The 20,209-nt window shown below is 41.2% G+C and overlaps 2 protein-coding genes across 2 annotated transcripts in view; one reads left to right on the plus strand and one right to left on the minus strand.

Annotated features, from left to right (window-relative positions):
• Positions 1-20,209, minus strand: part of LOC143276927 (uncharacterized) — a 67,655-nt gene that overhangs the window by 26,362 nt on the left and 21,084 nt on the right. The gene's annotated exons all lie outside the window — the stretch shown is intronic.
• The window catches only part of LOC143277029 (uncharacterized), a 22,572-nt gene continuing 3,035 nt past the window's right edge, over positions 673-20,209 (plus strand). The window contains exons 1-2 of the mRNA XM_076581753.1: positions 673-1,609; positions 18,148-20,209. The exon at positions 18,148-20,209 is cut by the window's right edge and continues 3,035 nt beyond it. Of these exons, the coding sequence (XP_076437868.1) occupies positions 1,403-1,609; positions 18,148-20,055 (2,115 nt within the window). The 5' untranslated portion in view covers positions 673-1,402 and the 3' untranslated portion in view covers positions 20,056-20,209. The remainder of the gene's footprint in view (positions 1,610-18,147) is intronic.

The following is a 20,209-nucleotide window of genomic DNA, read 5'->3' on the forward strand; positions in this document are numbered from 1 at the left end:
TGCACGGTAATGCGTGTGTGTGTGTGTGTGTTGGAGCTCATGTACGTTTATATGTATTTGACTGTGCTTTCATATATGTGAAACTGCATGTCTGGTGCATTTCTGTTATGCATGTGTGGGTGTATGTGTGAATGTGTGTCTTCATTTTTTACATTTATTTGCTTATTTATCACCATTGTTGTCTTATTTATTTATTTATTTATGTTTTATTATTATCATTTTATTAGTATTACTAATATTATTACTACTACCTTTTTCTATATTATAATTATTATTTATTTATTTATTTATTTATGCAAGCTTATCTATTATTTATTCCCCCGTTTTTTTTTTTGTTTTTTTTTTTTTGTTTTTTTTTGTTGTTGTTTTTTTTTTTTTTTTTTTGTTTTGTGTGTGTGGTTGTGTGTTTTTTTTTTTTTTTTTTTTTTTTTTTTCCCAAGGCCTGACTAAGCGCGTTGGGTTACGCTGCTGGTCAGGCATCTGCTTGGCAGATGTGGTGTAGCGTATATGGTTTTGTCCGAACGCAGTGACGCCTCCTTGAGCTACTGAAACTGAAACTGAAACCTCGCGAGTCCCAGTCCTGAATCAATATCGTTCCTACGCTGGTTCAAGGCTGCCTTCAACACAGACAGGAAACCACAGTGTTTTGCTGAATGCTCACTGTGTGTGTCTGACAGTCCGTTAAGTCTCTCTTTTCTTCATCCTACACTTCAAGATGTGTGTCATGTGGTGGCAAGCAGATTAAACACGATGAGTGGTGTGGGACTATTTTACCTGGCGCGCGAAACTCAAGGAGTGTTGCAGGGCTTGGGAGCAGAGGTCAGGTTGTGGGGGGAGGTCCGTGTATTTATAGCTTGTCAGTGATGTCATCGTTGTTGCTGTTTGGGAGATAATGTAACAAGAAAATAAAGTGGGTGCTCTGTGGTGGGTGTTTCTGGTTGGAATTGTGTTTCAGTCACAGGGCAGGTTGTGCCTCAGAAGGTTTACACAGGCTGTACAGTGTTTTAGTCGCTGTTTCTAAAGCTATGGCCTGTAAACTGAAAGTAGTTACATCACTGGAAAAACCCGTACTAATTTTAGAACGACAGGGCGGATAGAGCACAGACGTCTTCACTGTATCATGAGCATAGCGCTTAACTGGGATTGAAACGGACCTACTTTTTCCAGTGACTAGACTGAACCAGTTTCATCAGATAAACTGCCACGTCGCAGTCTGCATGCATTTGTGTGCGAATTCGTATTTTGGACAATACTTCGTTGAAGCTGCAATGCAGTTTTGTTCTTCCAGTGAAGTGTTAGTGGCTGTACTGACAGATTAATTGTAGTGAATCATGTGACGAGTTTAGTTAGTAGGAGAAAGGTTCAAAGTCGCCCAAACGTCAACGTCATCTGAGGTGACAACATGGCGACTGGAGGGGAAGAAGACATTGACACTAAACTATGCTGTGCCATCTGCCTGGAACCGTATCGTCGGCCCAAAATGCTGCGGTGTTTCCACAGTTTCTGTCAGAGCTGTCTTCAGGGTGTGGCTGGCTCCTCCCCCTCCTTCCCCTGCCCCTCGTGCCGTGAGATCATGCTGCTGCCCCCTGGGGGAGTTGGGGCATTGCAGGTCAGTTGGGGGATTGTTTATGTATGTCTACGTGTGAGTGTTCGTTCGTTCTTCTGTCTAACGTCTATGCACAATTTATAGACAAAAATCTACCCACTCCCGCACCCAACCCTTGCCTCATGCCATTATTATTTTCCATATTTATCTGTCATTTTGCATTAATTTTCCATTCGTTCGTTCGTTCGTTCTACCCACGTTATATCCACAATTGATTTCAGACAAAAATCCACCTTCTCCCCCACCCAACCCATGCCTCACATCATCACTAATTTTCCTAGTCATCTGCCTGTTTGCATTAAAAAAATATATATCTCCCACGTTTGAAGCGAGCATTTCGTCAATTGAATGAAACGATGGTCCGTGGTCAGGAGAGCAGTACGCAACTGCCGAACTGAAAAAAGAACCACTCTGCTGGATACATACATACATACATACATATATATATATATATATATATATATATATATGTATATGTATATGCATGCACTCGAGGCTTGACTAGCGCATCGGGTAATGCTGCTTTCAGGCATCTGCCTAGCAGTTGTGATGCAGCCAAAATGGATTTGTCCCAACGCTGTGATGTCTCCTTGAGAAATTGAAATTGAAACTGTACACAAATGCAGACAAGTACATGCACACGCACTTACGTATATGAACGCGCCAACACACGCATAGCTGAGTAGTATAAGAGATGGGGGTTCTATATACAACTTTTTTGGGCGTATTAGCTTGTGTTAAGGCCCTCAAGCATAAAAAAAATTTAGTCAAAACCTGTGTATGTTGGAGTAATATGACCCTCAAGCATAAAAAAAAATATATAGTTAAAACAAGTTATATGTGTATGGAGAGCCAAATCACAAGATAAAAAAAAAAAATGATGGTTGGATATGTGTATGGGGGAGCGAAACGGTCATGGGGGTTCTATATACAACCGACCCCAGCCCAAAACCGCGCAATACCGCCCTCAAGCATAAAAACGAAAAAATCTAGTTAAAACCAGTTATAACCAGTTATGTGTATGGAGAGCGAAACGGTCACCCCGTTCCCCGTGTGTGCTAGCGACCGCACGGCGTGTGTAGTGGGAGTGGTCCCGCGCACAGCCTGCTTCCCGCGCGCGCGAAGATTGTGATCACCCTATTAGAGAAAAGATTATATTGTATATATAGAAAAAATAATGCCTTTTCCGCATAACATTTGTGAGTACCCCCAAGTTAAAACAAATAGAGTATGCGGTCGAGCTTGCATGGGGCTCTATTGTAAAGATCATATTAAATGTCATAGAAAAGGAATGTCACTTCCAGTACTTTGTATAAAATGCAACCTTTATGTACGTACGAAGTATGTTATTTGTTGTAAATGTAAGCATAAAAAAGAGAAGCCTCCTCCCATGGAGAAAAAGATTGATCCTATACCCGATTGTGGAGAACATTCAAGCGACTCTGAGGATGATAATGATGACGATGATGAAATTGACCCTTTTGAAACTTATTCAAGAGGGTATATTCCACCCTTTGGTGGAGTAATCATTGGATTCAGAGATTGATCAACTTGTAAAAAAAAATCCTATTAGAGAAAAAAATATAATAGTATATATAGAGAGAAAAATGGTGCAACGGTATTCTGAAAAATATTACCGTGATCTCGCTTCAAGAAAAGAGATTCCTAATCATGAATCTATGAATAAAACTGAGTTGATTAAAGCACTGGGGTTTGATGCTTTGGAGGGGGAGACCAATGCTACGCTTAAAGATATCGCACGAAAGCTCAAAATTCGTGGTCTTAGTAGAATGAAAAAAGATGAACTTATTAAAAATATACGTCAACTACAACATAAAGCTGAATCCACGGAGGAGTTTGGTAGTATTATTAAAAATTATAAACTTGCAGCTCTTCCAAATGAAATAGATCCGCTTTCGTTTATGATGAGTAAAGTGGACACTATTAACCAAAGAGCTATTCCACTGACCAAACAAAATATTGTTTTAACGGTGGAGTTTGGTCAAATTAAAAATGATGATACTACTGTAGCTGTATTTCGATCGGAATATCAAAGTATTATTGATGTTGTTGATGATCAAGATATTGAAAAACAAATAAAACAGATTTTGTTAAAAATAGAAAATTTTACAAATGAAGGTTCAGGATGGTTCATTAAAAGAATCTTTAGTTTATGGGTGAATAGAGTTTCTATTACATCTCCAGGATCCTTTATTGAATCACCACAGTGGTTAAAAAATAAAAGAGCTGTGATTAATATTAAAAATAAAGATGATCAATGTATAAGACATTGTTTACGTGCACACAAGTTTCCAGCAAAAGCGAATTCTAATTTAACTTATTCCTATCCTTCTGATGATGGGTTTAATTTTGAAAATATTGACTTTCCTACACCAATAAAGCAAATTACAAGGATCGAGACTCAAAATAATATTGCTATTAATGTATACTATTTAAAAAATAAAACGATTGAACGCGCAAGAATATCAAAACAACCCACCAACATGGAGCGTATTAAACTTCTTATTATAGAAAATGAAAATGGTGGACAACATTATACTTATATTAAGAATTTTAACAGACTGCTGAGTAATACAAACAAACACAAAGCAGCCATGTACTTTTGTGAGTATTGCTTGACAGGTACAACATCATCAGAACTTTTAGAAGAACATATTAAGCGATGCGCGCAGATCAACCACAAGAACTATTCTCGCGTTGAGATGCCATCAGAGAAGACAAAAATGATCAAATTTACCAATTTTCAAAAACAAATGCAAGTTAGTGATGTGATATATGCTGATTTTGAGGCGATTTGTAAAGAAATAAAAGACGATTCGAATAATACCATCAAAGAAAGCGAACACATCATCTCGTCATACGGGTTTGTGCATGTTAGGTCTGATGGAAGGGCATACAAACCGCAGCTATTTCGTGGTGAGAATGCGGTCAGTCATTTTCTCGAAAAACTTCAAAGAATATATTACCATACTGTCAAGGAATTGAAAAAACCAGTTCCAATAAAGATGACCAAAAAAGATAACGAATCGTTTGAAAACGAACGAGTTTGTTGGATATGTAGAGGGGAACTACTCGCAAATGATAAAGTAAGAGATCATGACCATATCACAGGGAACTATAGAGGTGCCGCGCATGCATCGTGTAATCTTAAATTGAGAATAAAACCCGACGAATTTGTGTTGCCGATATTATTTCACAACCTCAAAGGTTACGACTCTCACGCGATCATTTCGGAGCTCGCGAACAAAGGTGGTGGTAGAATTACGTGTATCGCGAATAATAAAGAGAAGTACATCACATTCAGTTGGGGAAGGTTGAAGTTTTTAGATAGTTTCGCATTCCTGAGTTCGAGTCTCGACCAGCTTGCGAAGAACCTTCCGGATGATAAGAAGTTTTTAACGCGCAAACATTTCACAGATGAGGAGTTCAAGCTCGTTACGAGAAAAGGAGTCTTTCCGTACGAATATATTACCGATTGGAGTAAATACGAAGATACGAAACTACCAAAGAAAAGTCATTTCTTTAGTAAACTTAACAACACGGATATATCAGAAAGTGACCACGAGCATGCCAAGAATGTGTGGAAGAAGTTTAAATGTAAGAATCTAGGTGATTATAACGATCTGTACTTAGTCACTGATGTGTTGTTACTTGCCGATGTGTTCCAGAATTTTAGAAATACGTGTTTGCGAACTCATAATCTCGATCCTGTTCATTATTACACGCTTCCCGGAATGTCTTGGGATGCTTTACTCAAGAGTACGGGAATAGAACTCGAACTGTTGACGGATATCGAACAATATAACATGATAGAGGCGGGAATACGCGGTGGAATCAGTATGACTGTAAGAAGATACGCGGAGGCTAATAACAAGTATATGAAAGATTACAGACCTGAAAAAACGGATTCGTATATCATGTATCTCGACGCGAACAACTTGTATGGTTGGGCGATGTTACAAGCTTTACCCACGGGTGGATTTATCTGGGATAACGATGCTAATCTCGAAAAGATTCTAAATCACCCTGACGATGATGAGACGGGATATATTGTGGAGTGTGATATCGAGTACCCTGAGGAATTACACGACGAACATAACGATTATCCCCTAGCTCCTGAGAAAATAGAAATAAAACTCGAAAACCTCTCACCCTATCAACGACGCCTTCGTGAAAAACTTGAGATGCGTGGAAAGGAAACGAGAAAATTAGTTCCGAATCTATGGAATAAGGTTGGTTATGTCGTTCACTATAGAAATCTCAAGCTATACACGCAACTTGGCATGAAAGTAACTAAAATCACAAAAGTGTTAAAGTTTAATCAAAGTCCCTGGATGGCGCCCTATATATTGATGAACACCAAACTGAGACAAGCCGCTACTAACGATGCTGATAAAGATCTGTATAAATTAATGAACAACTCGGTATTTGGTAAAACTATGGAAAATATCAGAATGAGAACGAATATCAAATTATTCAAGTTAGATGAAGAGGACAAGGCACGCAAACTAATAAACAAACCGGCTTATGTCGATCATATGATCATCAACGAGAAACTTCTAGCGATTCACTACAAAAAAAATAAGCTTGTGCTCAATAAACCTATCTATATCGGGATGGCCATTCTCGACCTATCAAAGTATCTCATGTATGATTTGTATTACAACCACTACAAGAAAAAATATGGATGCAGGTTGTTATATACTGATACCGATTCATTCATTCTCCACGTAGAATGCGAGGATTTTATCGCTGGTATGGATGATAATGTACATGACCGCAGTAATTTTCCAAAAGATCATCCATTGTATGATAAATCGATAGAGAAAGTGCCAGGATACATGAAAAGTGAGCTCGGATGTAAACCGATCCGACAATTCTGCGGCTTGCGCTCAAAGATGTATTCGGTTGTAGCGGATGATGGATCAGTTATCAAGAAAGCCAAGGGCATAAAAAAATGTGTGGTGAAAGATGACATTGAACCCGATATGTATAAGGAGTGTATTGATCGATCTGTTCAATTTACTAATAGTATGAGAACGTTCAGATCGTATAAGCACAAGATGTACACGATCAAGCAAATGAAGACATCACTCTCACCGTACGATTCCAAACGCTATTGGCTAGATGATGGTATTACATCTTACGCCTACGGGCACTATGGTATTTCTGTATCGTGAGGAACAACCATAAGCTCTTCGTGTACAAACCCTCTGGATGGGCCATTTTGTAAATAATAAAGAATAGGATCGCCGGGCATCATACGCTTAATATTATAAACTTTAAGAGACCAAACGGGATCCGTTGCTCGTTTGCGAGCTCCACCCTCGAGCTCACCGGGCTCATACAAGTACCGAACTTGCGCATCAGGCGGTAACTCTCCTTTATCATCTTTAGTCGGTGCAGAGGATTCGGCTTCTACCGATTTGGCCTTTATTGCGACCGACGGTTTCTTACCAATAAGTCTCGTCACCTCATTATTCAATGCAGCCACAACAGCCGGTAATCTAGTGACCCATTCTGTTGATCGATTCGGCGATTTCATTTCAGCCACATATTGATGACTAAACAATCGTTCTGCCAGCGTACGATTAAATCTTTCTACAATAGCCTGGCTTCTGTGTGCCTTTCCACGCCTTACTTTTTTTAAAATTTTGTTCACAGCACCCATAAACTCTCGGCCAGGATCTACCTGAAGAAGTTTGGGCAACTTCAAAGGGCTACGGTCATAAATACGTAAAAAAGCGGCCGCCACTTCGACGCTGTCTTCCGTTGTTAGGGGTTCGGCTTCTTTATATCGACTCGCAACATCAACGACAGTCAGCGCATACTTATACGTCTTACGCCTGATTCTGTCATAGGGTAAAAATAAAAGGTCAGCCTGATGAACCTCATTTGGGATAGTAATATCAAATTTTGCTCTCGGAATATACTTTGGAGGGGGTAGATAAATTTGCCATATAGCTTGTTTTTGTAACCATTTTCTAGCCTCATCCTCAGACACCTTGGCTGCTTTCGCGAGTTTTTTAATCGCCGAATAACCCTTCCAATAACCGCTTGGGCTGTAATAGATCTTTTCCATTTTATTTAAGAAAGTAAATGTTTAATATTTTGAAATCGCAACGCCAAAAATGACCATGGTCATGATAATAAATACGTATTCTCGATCTTTTTGTCCCTCTGAGGGTGTATAAAAATCTGAAAGTTGGGGTTTTTGAGAAAGAGGGGGTAGTGGCTCCCCCATCACTTTATAATATTCTTGCATCGCCATATCCACATCCTTAAACGTGTTCACAGCATGTTGTTGCTGTCTTAGTTTTTCATTGATATAATCTAAACGTTGAATCCTCTCTTTCTGCCATTCTGCGGTCGCTGCCTGAAGTTGTTCTTGCGCTTTGTTGTGTCGTTTCTGTTCGTCTAACGCGTCTGAAGACCCCAGTTTACTAAATAAAAAATTACTTCCGGTAAATGCTAAAGCGTTTACTACTGCCCCACCAACGAGTAACGCTACTGATGCCATACTATAATGATGATATTATTATTACTTCAAAATATCATGTGGGAGAATACCTTGTTTTTCCAACATATCCTTCGTAGCCATAGCGAGGGCTATATCCAAAGTGACCATCCCGATATCTTCGAGGTTGAAAGCCAGTCTAGGTGTCGGGGCTTTCGTAAATATTAATTTTGTCAATCTCGAGTAACCAGCGGCCAATGCACTGACCACAACCGCGTGGTATACAGTGTTTGCAATTTCTTTACCGTTTATATTTGGTGTTGCCATTGTTGTTTATAAATAGTGTTTAAATTAATGTTCAAAACATGATAAATGGGTTGGGTTTTGTTACCACAGGTGGTGGTGGTTTTTTCGACCGATTAAAATATATGTAAACACCACAACCTATTATCAGCGTAGCAGCAGCAGCAATGTACAAGGGATTGATAAAAACGTGATCTGGTCTCCTCGATGATGATGGTTCTTCTTCTTGTTCATCTTTCGCTTTTCGAAGTTTTTCGAGAAGTTCTTCATGTTTTGCTTTTCTAGCAGCAGCACCTTTTCGACCCGCTTCAACTTTCTTCTGATTCTTCGGTTTCGTTACTTCCTCCATTATATTTATTAAATTGACAATGTTTAACAGAAGTTACAGCTGTGGTGAACGGAGCTAAGAACATGCCAAATCTGTGATATAGTTCGCAAGTAAAACTGTTAAGCGCATGTCCCAGGAATGGATCTTGCTCGAGATCACTATTTAATTTTGTTTGGTCATCAATTGGGAGATACATACAAACTGCTCTGGTATACAGTTGTATAATTGTATTACCGAGTGATTTTGTAATCATCGATCCTAAACTCGCTTCGTATCTCGTATAAAGCTTGTCTATATCCACATCTTTCATCGCTTCGATTTTATCAACACTAAACTCTTTCCCTAAATATTCTTTTGCTCCACCGGCTGAGACCACCGCCATAAGCCTGTCGCGTTTGGGATCCTCGGATAGTAATTGGTCCATCTTCTTCTTATATTCTATATATCTCCTTTTAAGTTTAAAATAATAAAAAACTACAAATCCAACGACTAAAAGTGTTAAGAAATTGCTAACCAGTGCTAAGGAACTGTTAAGCAGTGTTAAGAAATTGTTAAGCATTGTTATTACTAGCAAATTTTATATGCAACTGGTTGATCAGTTTTTAATATCAACTTGGAGTGTTTGGTATTTGCCAATGATTTCCTAACCTCTTTACGTTCATTTTGTGTTGGAATGACATCGTTTTCTCTTAAACACTCATCAAACGAGTCCCTATCCTTACAGTGAAATAAAGCCACCCATTTTGTTTGTTCGCGAAGGTCAGTAAGAACCGAGTTGTATTTCTGAGTCAACACCCACACAGACTGTTTCGCGTGTCTTCCAGAAAATGCGAGTTTACTCAACATTTGCTTCTTTTGAGTAAGAGCCTTTAAGTCACTACAGTCATCGATGATGTACAACGTTGGCTCCCCGGCAAATATTTCAAAAAACAGCCCAAGCCATTCGTGAAGTTTATCACCGGGATTAACGGTGTATACCCCGCGGTCCTTTCTTACCCACACTCGGGATCGATAGGCTTTATTATATTCGAGAGTAGGGCATAGAATTACAATATTCTCGAACACACCACGATATGTCGTTTGTAATAAATCTAAAATAAATTCGGTCTTACCGCACCCAGTTTGCCCGCAAATAATTGCGGAATGTGCTTCTTTAGTAAACAGCCTCGACAAATCTTCCATCTTCTATATTTAATTGTCCATCCATAATTACAAATACATACGCATTTAGCGGTTCTGCCGTTTCAGCTTTTTTCTGAATCTGAATCGTAACGCCTTCAGACGCATTTTCGATACGACGTCCACTCCCGTGAAGAGAATTATCATCTGTGGTGCGCATATCCAACCAAAGAGCATAATTATTCGTGAAATATTCGCCGACTGTGACATCCGCTAGTTCTAAATCTTTTACCACTTTGTCTACTTCGGGGTCGCGTTTTTGCGTTCCGAAAAACTTTCTGATTTCATCCCATTGTTGATAGGAACGCATACCTTGACTAAACAGTTGATTGGGCACACCTTCGATCGTCACTTCAACCTTATCGATCTTAGGATTGTAATACTCATCAAACAACAGCAGTACCCCCTTCATACTTTTTGCCGGCACGTTGAGATTAATATTCCAGAGTGTGTCAGATTTGTCCAGAGGAATTTTACGATGTCGTAGTATTCTATCAAATAAAATAGCGAGCCTACCTGAATAATAACCGGCTATCTGTCTCGCAAGTTCGGGTTGTGTGACTTTCTCAAACTCGAGACTAATCCCTTCTATCGTATAGGATGCATCCGGGTCTGTGCTGCGGATAACCTTGTTATAAGCGTTAAAGGTAAGTTCATACTCCAGGCGATCGCCGAGAGCACTCTGATAAAATGGTGCATGAGATTCTAGCAATTCGAAATCAAGTGGAATACAAAATCGATTACCATAAGCCTCCGCAATGGCGGCATCTCTAGCGATAGTGTCATCTCCATTATCCGCGTTAATACGCAATCGTGTCACATTACGGTTTGTAGTTAAGTCAATACCTTGATAAACGGCGTTTCTTCGTTCTTGTCGAGTTCGCCAAAGATCTCCATAAGTATAAAATACATCACTATCTTCAACGCTCATGATTTCATTACCGGAAATGCGAATGGTTGTTTTACGTACTATGGCTCTACCAATATTATCAACGAGTGTTCTGTTTGCATCTGTTGTAGAAGTCAAAGAAATTTTGAATGCTAGTCGAACGCTCCCCGGAACGATCACATCGTCAACACCTAAATTAGGAAAGCGTACAAGAAGTTGTTGATTCTGATCGATAGTTGACGGATTGTTAGTAATCACGACAGTCTGCCGCACGCCCTTTATCCCCCGCGGCTCCCGCAAACTTCTCATTGGATTAAGCTTTCTTCCACTCATTTTTTTTGGTTTTATATAGATATAATGATATAACTTTATATTATAAGTTTAATATGGCGGAAGGTGGTGAGATGGCGGAAGGGTTCGCAGAAGGTGGTATAATAGAATCTGGTTTCTTGCAAACAGAATTATTAAAGAGCGCGGTTGATGATTACTATGATGCATTTGGACAAGAGCCCGATGTTGGGCGAAATTATACCAATTTTGAACTTGATAGTAGAGGTACACTACGATTAAAAAATAATCCAGATTTTAATATCATTAACGTCCGCACGAAACAACCCCTAGCACTTTCAACACTAGCGGGAAAACCTGGTGGAGCAAATATTATTCGCGAGAAACTTGGTTTTGTAGACTGGAGGAGGAAACCCCAAACGGTCGCGGCTCTCCAAAAGGTTGAAACCAAACTGGGTGAAGAAATTGAGATGGATGATTTCTCGCCAAATACAATTGATGAAGTACTTAAAACTATAGATGATCCTCCCCTGGATGGCACCGATGAACTGGGTGGTTATATTCGTGAACTCAAAGGTTTAGACAAAGCCATGCAAAGACAGCGTGGTAATCTTTCTGACAACCTCTCAAAACTCTCTCACCTGGATGAAGAAATGTCAACTTTAAAAATAAGAATTCAGTCTGCGGAACTAGCTGATAAAGATGAAAGCGAAATCAAACCCTTGCGTTTACAATTAGACGATCTAAACATCGAGCGTGCTGCACGACTAGAAGCGATATCAACACACAAAGAAGCGCTGCGATCTCAAATCAGCAGAATGCGTGAAACGATACACAGAATTCTTGAGGAGGACACAACACTAGCGGAACGTATTCGAACGCTTTTTAGAGAACAAGGCATTACTATCGTTTCCATTCTTACTGCCTTTGGTATGATTATCAGCACTATCGTTTTGACCGTCACGGGTGGAGGGGGCACTCCGGGTAAAAAAGATGACAACTGGATAAGAAAAAGACTTAAAGATTTGGGAGAATTACTTAAAAAATTAGGTTTAAAGGCGATTGATGCCCTCCCAGGAGCCATTGGGGCTATTGTTTCGTGGTTATTAAGCACGTTGGGTAAAGCGGTTGGGTGGTTAGCCAACAACCTGTGGGCACTCGTGCTCGGTGCTGGCCTCCTCCTGTTTGATTATTTAAAGAAGAGAAAGTAAATACCACCTATCAATCCTAAAGTAAGAGCGACTTTATAGTCTTTGTGAGTTGTTGGCTCTTCTTCGTACGATACTTTCGCTGGTTTGAGTTTAAATTTGTTATCCGAAGAACCTACACCATACAGAAAGGGTCTATTACCAGCACCGGTAGCTATTGCAAATCCTGGTCGAGATGTTTGTATTAATTTTTTATTTCTATAGGTAAGAGTGAACCACCCGCGAATGCCTAACAAAACTCTCGTTTCACCCGCTCCTGTCCTCGGTGTTGTCAAAGGCTTGTGTGATTTATAATCGAGCACCGTATTACTCGCATCAAGCATTGCCAAGTCTGCATCAGAAGGTGGTACAAGAGCCCAGTGACCTCTAGACCATTGAAGAGCTTTTCCTGATGGGGCAACAAAATAGTATGCAGGAACACTTTGGGTAGGTGGAACACTCTGGGTAGGTGGAACACTTTGATGGGGTGAAACACTCTGGGTAGGTGGTACAATGTGTGGTAGTTCGTTTAATCCATCATTAACACCAATATTCTGTTCTTCTGTCGCAATGACAATTTTATTATTATAATTAATGTGTGTACCAACCCTCAATGCCATATCAGATGGGGCCATATAAAGGCCAACACCAAATGCAAAGTTTACTTCGGATCTCGCGTACTGGAGAACGTCCTGGTATTTTTTTATCGCCGTTTGTAGGTTTTCGGGGGCATTAATCGCATCTTCAACATTGGCTAAAAATTGTTTTTGCGCATCAAATCCAGTTCCTTTTGTTGTTATACTCGTGCGCGTTTGCGCTTGTGACCCTATTAGAGCCCACACATAAGTGCGAATGCTATCGTTGAGACGAACTATCCCCGCATGTGTAAAACCCAACCCCTTATCAGGAATAAATGTTGTCCAAGCCCGGGTGATGTCCACCGTATGTCTGATTTTATCGTGGGGGCTAAAGAACACAGGTCCCTCTCCTCTGTTTCTCATTGCCTGTCGTGCAGCCCCACCGGGGGTCTCAGCCTGAATAAATTCTCCCAAACCAAAGCCATGCTTTTCTATTTTCTGTCTCCAATCCCTCTGCCCAAATTCGGCACACAAACGCTGATAAACTGTTTTATCAAACGGATTATTATACATGTTAAATGCTTGGTCGGTGGGTAGCGGGATTTTTAACTCGTCCAATAACCTCCGAATCTGATAGTAAAAATGAAACCTATACATGGCTCGAATAAACGGATCAGAAGCTTGAAAATGTTCTTCCGTTACTCCACACCCGGCGGTCGCGCACCATACCACAAAATTGATTTGATTCTGCCACCACACTATCGGGTTGTTTCTCCACGCAAGCCAGGCTGCATTCATCTCCCCAGTCATAGTGGGGTTCGCATAAGACTGAAAAACATCGGGAAACTTGGCGGTAAAAGAATATTCGCTGTTCACGTAGATCACTCGCGTACAACTTATTCTTTTTTCTTTATACCCGGTTGTATAGGACGCGTCCTTATTGAAGCTGAAAATTTTCTTATTCATAGCTATGTATATAATAACAACCGATATTCAAAAAGACGAATTACCGCGGTGCATATCTAATCAAAGTGGAAGACTAGAAATCGCGCTGCGTGAAATAACTTATTATCCCAACTGGAAAAATATCAGTGATGAGCTCGGAAACAATTTCTTTACTACTACCGATCGTAAGATAATAATCCCAGATGGTTATTATAATGTGTGTGAATTGAATAAAGAAGTGTTCACCCCCCACGGTGCAGAGTTAGACTTGCACGCTCCGAGTGGCTATCTGAGAATAAAGAGCACCAAATCGATTGAACTTTCTGAGCGTCTTGCACATACTCTGGGGTTCCCCAAAAAACTCATCGCGCCGGGAATAATGGTGATAGGAAACAGGCATCCGCGGCTCGCGATACATAAAGCACTTTACATTCACCTCTTTCAAATTAATACCACCGATAATTTCTATAACGGATTGCCTTCTACGTTGTTACAATCAATCCCAGTAGAAAATGAAAGATGCGGGGGTGGTCGAACAACCACGTTGACATCACCCCAGTACAAAAGACTTTCTCACGGAGATTTACCACGTTTAACACTTTCTATAGTAGATGAAAATCATAATCCCGTTTCTATTGATTATTTAAATATTACATTACATATAAGATATGGTTGAACCCTGCACTACGCTCAGTTTAGTTGATCTCGGAGATACAGAGGGATTTGATGTGCCGGGAAAAGAAAATAAGTTGTACGCATTCCAGCTTTCTGAAGGAACGTACAAAAGAAAAGAAGTAAAAATTGGTGATATCGTGAGTGAGGATGATGTTGTCAATGATGAGCCCTATCAACTTGTTCGTTTAAACGGTACATGGCAGCTAAAACCCCTCGACAACTGGATAATGGATTTTAAAATTGAATCACCTTACATTACCAAAGAAGAAGAAAATAATAATTATAGAATAAAAAACAGTGGTTGGATGTTCGCTGATTTAAGAGCGTTTGATGTAGATTTAGTAATATACCAGGGGAGGTGTTATGTGCTTAAGAAACCTTCGAAGGTTGAATCTATATTTCAAATAAATTTTTATGATCTACCTGCTTTGTGGGCCTTCCGTCTCCGTATTATTTATGATGTAATTCTCGGTGAAGAGCCTGATGATTTTGTAGAAGTTTTTCAAGGGTTTTACATTAAATGGCCCAAAAATCGTGCAAATCAACCCCTGAGAATCACCATTGAAAAACAAGATGATGGTATGCCCTATGATATTATACCACAGGGTAGTCATATAGAATTCTCGCTTGAAGGTATTGCCACAAAACAGAAAACAATGAGTTTTTGGATCCACCTCCGTCTTCCTCAAAATATTTCCTTAAGAAGACTACGTTGCATCAATTTGAATATTTAGAATATACTATAAATATTAGAAAATGGTTGATCCCGGAGGGCCAGGAACACATAATATCAAACCCTGCACTACGCTCGGTTTGGTTGATCTCGGAGATACAGACGGATTTGATGCGTCGGGAATAGAAAATCAGTTGTACGCCTTCCAACTTTCTGAAGGAACGTACAAAAGAAAAGAAATAACGAGTAATGGTGGTGGTGTCAACAAATTCAGCGAACTTGCAGACGTGAACGTTGACGGTGTTGTTGTGAACAAACCACATCATCTTGTTCTTTCCGACGATGATACATGGGTACCTTATCCGGTGGATAACTGGGATTTAGATTTTGAAATAAAACAACCCTATGTTAGTATTGGAAGAAATCACGCTCTACAAAAAATACAAAATAGTGGTAAACTGTTGGCTTCCTATCATACGCGTAAAGATCTAATCGTCGTTAACAGCGACGACTTCGGATATGTTATTGGTATGAAAGGTAAAAAGACTGGTACACTGCGGTTAATTAAAGAGTTTGATTTTAAGCTGCCTATTCAGGGGTCAACTATCGTTTTAGATATACTCCTTAGTGGGGTGCCAGATGATTTTGTAGAAGTTTTAAAAGGGTTGCAGAAAAAAATGATTACTATAGAATAATGGAGTTTCGCCTACGAGAGATATCGAATATAAAAAACAACCTCGAAAAAGAGCGTGATGAAAGAACTTTATTTTATAAAAAATATAAACGCGGTGTAAATATCGCTACAGCCGCGGATACAACGCTGACGACTCTTAGTATCGCCCTTGGGGCATCGGGTGTTGGATTACTGTTGAGTGTCGCCGCTGCTCCCGTAGCTATTGGAATAGAAGTGGGAGCTGGTCTCCTTGGTGTGGTTGGTTTAACTTGTAAATTTATTCATAAAAAATTAATGTCACAAGCTATGAAGCACAACGAGATTCGCGTGTTGGCCGAGTCAAAACTGAACACTATAAATGATCTTATTTCAAAAGCATTAGAAGATGATAAAATAAGCGATGAAGAATTTAGTCTCATTCTGGCTGAAGTTGAAAAATTCAATGCAATGAAAACAGACATAAAATCGAAACACAAAACTCAGTTGTTAAAGAAAAATCTATTTGATATTCAAGATGGTAAACCATCCAAAAAGCTAACTAGGTCAAACGTTCATATGTGAACGGTTGACTCAACCTCCTCTCTTTAAGGACCATTTGGCTCTCCATACACATATTTAATCCGGTTTTTCGTTTTTATGCTTCAGGGCGGTATTACGCGGTTTTGGGCTGGGGTCGGTTGTATATAGAACCCCCATGACCGTTTCGCTCCCCCATACACATATCCAACCATCATTTTTTTTTTTTATCTTGTGATTTGGCTCTCCATACACATATAACTTGTTTTAACTATATATTTTTTTTTATGCTTGAGGGTCATATTACTCCAACATACACAGGTTTTGACTAAATTTTTTTTATGCTTGAGGGCCTTAACACAAGCTAATACGCCCAAAAAAGTTGTATATAGAACCCCCATCTCTTATACTACTAGCTGTCTTGACAAGTTTGTTTTATTTCATTTATTTGGGGTGTGCGTCTAACGAACAAGAAGAGAAGGAAAAGAAGAAGATTTCGTTTATTTTCTTAGACGTGCATGGACGTGCCCACATCCTTATACACGTACGTGTGTGAGTGTGTGTATGAGTTAGAATGTTGTTCTCTCTGTCTCTCTCAGTGTATGTCACTCTGCCCGCCTCTATGTCAAGTAATGATCCAGTCTTTACGAGGTGGGAGTTGTGTGCAAAGTGCACTGATTTCCCTGACAGTGGATCAATGCAGCCTTTTCAGCCAGCGATGTCCCTCCACCCCCACACCTCGTCAGTTCTTTAAGAAGGGCGCACCTAGAAACACCTGCCTCACGTATGCATGGGCCCCCTTTGTCGACGTTTGAAAGCTGTGTTCTGAATGTGTTGCACAAAAGCCTCCAACGGTCATGGCGTGTGAAAAGAAAGAAGTGAAAGGAGACCTACGTTTCTCCGATCGTCAAGTTCAAAGACATGGAAATCGTAGATTCATTGCACCGAATCTTCTTACAGAACTGAAGACGAAGGAGTCATTGTCGCATTGGGCAATACTGGCACAGAAATAACTTGAATCAGAGAAAGAAAACGTTCTTTGTGTCACATTGGTCGACACTGCAGGGGTTTGCCGTCAGTGCATACATTGACAGCGGAGAGCAAAGGAACTCTCTGTGGCAGAAATATGAATTTTGAAGCCGCCTCACGTGGAAAGAAACTGACAGAGAACTAACGATTCACCCTAAACTGATCAGCTGATACAGAAAGTCAGGGTTCAGATTGACAAAGACAAAGGCTGTGTGAGCATGGTCTCCTCCATTTGAATCAGAAAAGATGCATCAATAATGCGAAGATAAGGAGTCCACCTTGTCCACACTCGTTCTTGCTAAGCTGTCCACAGATGTTGCTTTCTTCTTTACAACTTGGTAACCTAATTTTATTGGTCTCCTTCTCTTTGGTGATTATCACCTAATTAACATACCCCCCCCCAACCCACACACAAAAACACCGTCTCTCTCTCTCTCTCCCTCTCTCTCTCTCTCTCTCTCGGACACACACACACACACACAGACACAGACACACACACACACACACACACACACACACACGTATGCATGTAACTATATTTCCAGTAGTTTTGTGTATTTTTTCCTATATATCTCCCCACTTTTTCTTTTTCTTTTATTCTTCCATTTCTTTTCAGATGGCTTCATGTAAAGAAACAGTCGTTGCTTATTTAATTACCATCTTGAAATGAAAATGTTGACTTGACTTCACACACACACACACACACACACACACACACACACACACACACACACACACACACACACACACACACACACCTTACACGATAAAATAATTATCCTGTCACTGTTTTTCCCCAGACCAACTTCTACTTAGTAGACAACCTGGCTGCCACTTCATCCTCACCTCCTCGACGACTGTGTGACGTGTGCACTGATGACAGGGAGGCCACTCATTCCTGTCTCCAGTGCCAGCAGAGGTATTGCCTCCCTTGCCGTAAATACCATGATTGCTTTTCACTGAGTCGTGGTCACACTGTTGTGTCCTTGACCCAGGAGGAAGAAGAGGGGTGTGGAAAGGGAATCCCACTGTCAGACAAACACAAAGTGGAGATGTGTACCAAGCATCTTAATCAACAACTTCTATTTCACTGCACCAAGTGTCAGGCTGACTTATGTCTGCAGTGCAACTCGACCCAGCATGAAGGTCACCCTATGGAGGATCTGGCGGACACCCGATCCAAGGTCAAGGACAAGTTGAAGGACAGGTTGGGAACTTTGACACAGGGCATACAGCAGATCGATCACCTGGTCAGTGCCTTTGAAGATCGATGCACCAAGCTCCAACAACAAAAGCAGACAACGGAACAAGATTTCCGGGCACGTGCTGACACGTTACATCAATGGGTGAGCCAGTCACTGGACGAGGCCATCAGCAGCATTCAGTCGTCCAGTAAGCAGCTGGCAAAACCCTGGCAGGATCAAGCTGAGCAGCTGCGACACAAGAAACTGGCACTGGAAGCACAACACGACCACATCCTGCAGGTCCTCAAGGACGGAAAAGAGGCTGACCTGGTGTCCTTGGAAGCTCAGCTGTCTTCCAGCCCCATGGAAGACGTGGACGTGGAAGAGCTGAGGAAAGAGCTGACCAAGGACATTCCCTCTTTCCGTGTGGAGCACAACACCACGGCAGTGAACCAGCCACAGTTACGTACCTTTATCGGCGTCCTAGAACCAGTACAGCAGACAGCAGGTGCTGAAGAGACTGTTCTTCCCAGTCAGCACAGCTATGGCCTGGGAAAGGCGTCAGGTTCAGATTCAGTGAAGGGATCAGACGTGATGCACACAACACACAGTGCCCCTTCAGCCAGCAGTTGTGTGGGCGTGATGGGGAAGAAGCCACCAAGAGAGTTCATCTATTCCATGAATCCTAAATCAGTGGTCATTCACATGTGTCCCATCAGTCACAACCGACTGTGGGTGTTGCACAAACCTGCACGTAGTAGTCCTCAGTGTCTGAAGCTGTTTGATGCTGAAGGTCAGGAGCTGACCACAGTGCAGGACCCAGGGAACTGTACTGGCCTCCTCACCATCATTGATGACGTCCTGCTGTGCTGGACAGATGGAGACAGCACTGTCCGGCTGATCACACCTGACGGCAGTCTGAGCACGTATGACATGGGGAGGAAGATTTTGTGGATGGTCTCTTCTGCCAAAAATGACATTCACTACCTGGGAGATTCGGAAGAGAAGAGTCTTCATCGTGTGACATTCACGTCAGTAAACACTGATCAGACTGACAGTGGTCTGTCAGGTTCTGCACTGTGTCAGGCATCGTCCCCAGGTACACCCCACCACACAAACCAGCTGACACATTCATTCAAGGAGGTGGTGTTTGAAAACCCCCCAAAACGAAACCTACGCCATGTGTCTGCAGGAGGACGTTACTTTGCCTTTCTTTGTGATGGCACAGTGAAGGTCCACAGCAGAGCTGGTTCAGGAAGTTCTGCCATCCTCTGCTCCTACAAACCAACATCCCTGCCTCATGATGCACGTTTTGTTCTGATTGATGATAATGAACGACTATTGGTCGTTGTCCACAAAGAAAGCAAAGTACATATCATTGACCATGAAGATGGAGGGTGCTTTGTGCGCTGTTTGGACACAGGGCCCCTGGAGCTGGATAGACCAAATCGTCTGGCCACTGACTTTGACCAGCATGTGTGGATTGGGTGTAGGGGAGGAAAGGTGGTGGTGGTTGATCTGTGACCTTAAAGCGGTCAGTGGGGTGATGATGAATGACCTGTGACCTGACACTTCTTGTGTGTTGTTCATGTTTATAGCGTGTTGAGATGAGTTATTGTGTGTGTGTGTGAGGGGGGGTGGGGGTGGGTTGGGAGGGGGGTGCTGTGGGGGGAGGGGG

The sequence above is a fragment of the Babylonia areolata genome, chromosome 33 (genome assembly GCF_041734735.1).
Source record: "Babylonia areolata isolate BAREFJ2019XMU chromosome 33, ASM4173473v1, whole genome shotgun sequence".
Taxonomy (NCBI): domain Eukaryota; kingdom Metazoa; phylum Mollusca; class Gastropoda; order Neogastropoda; family Buccinidae; genus Babylonia; species Babylonia areolata.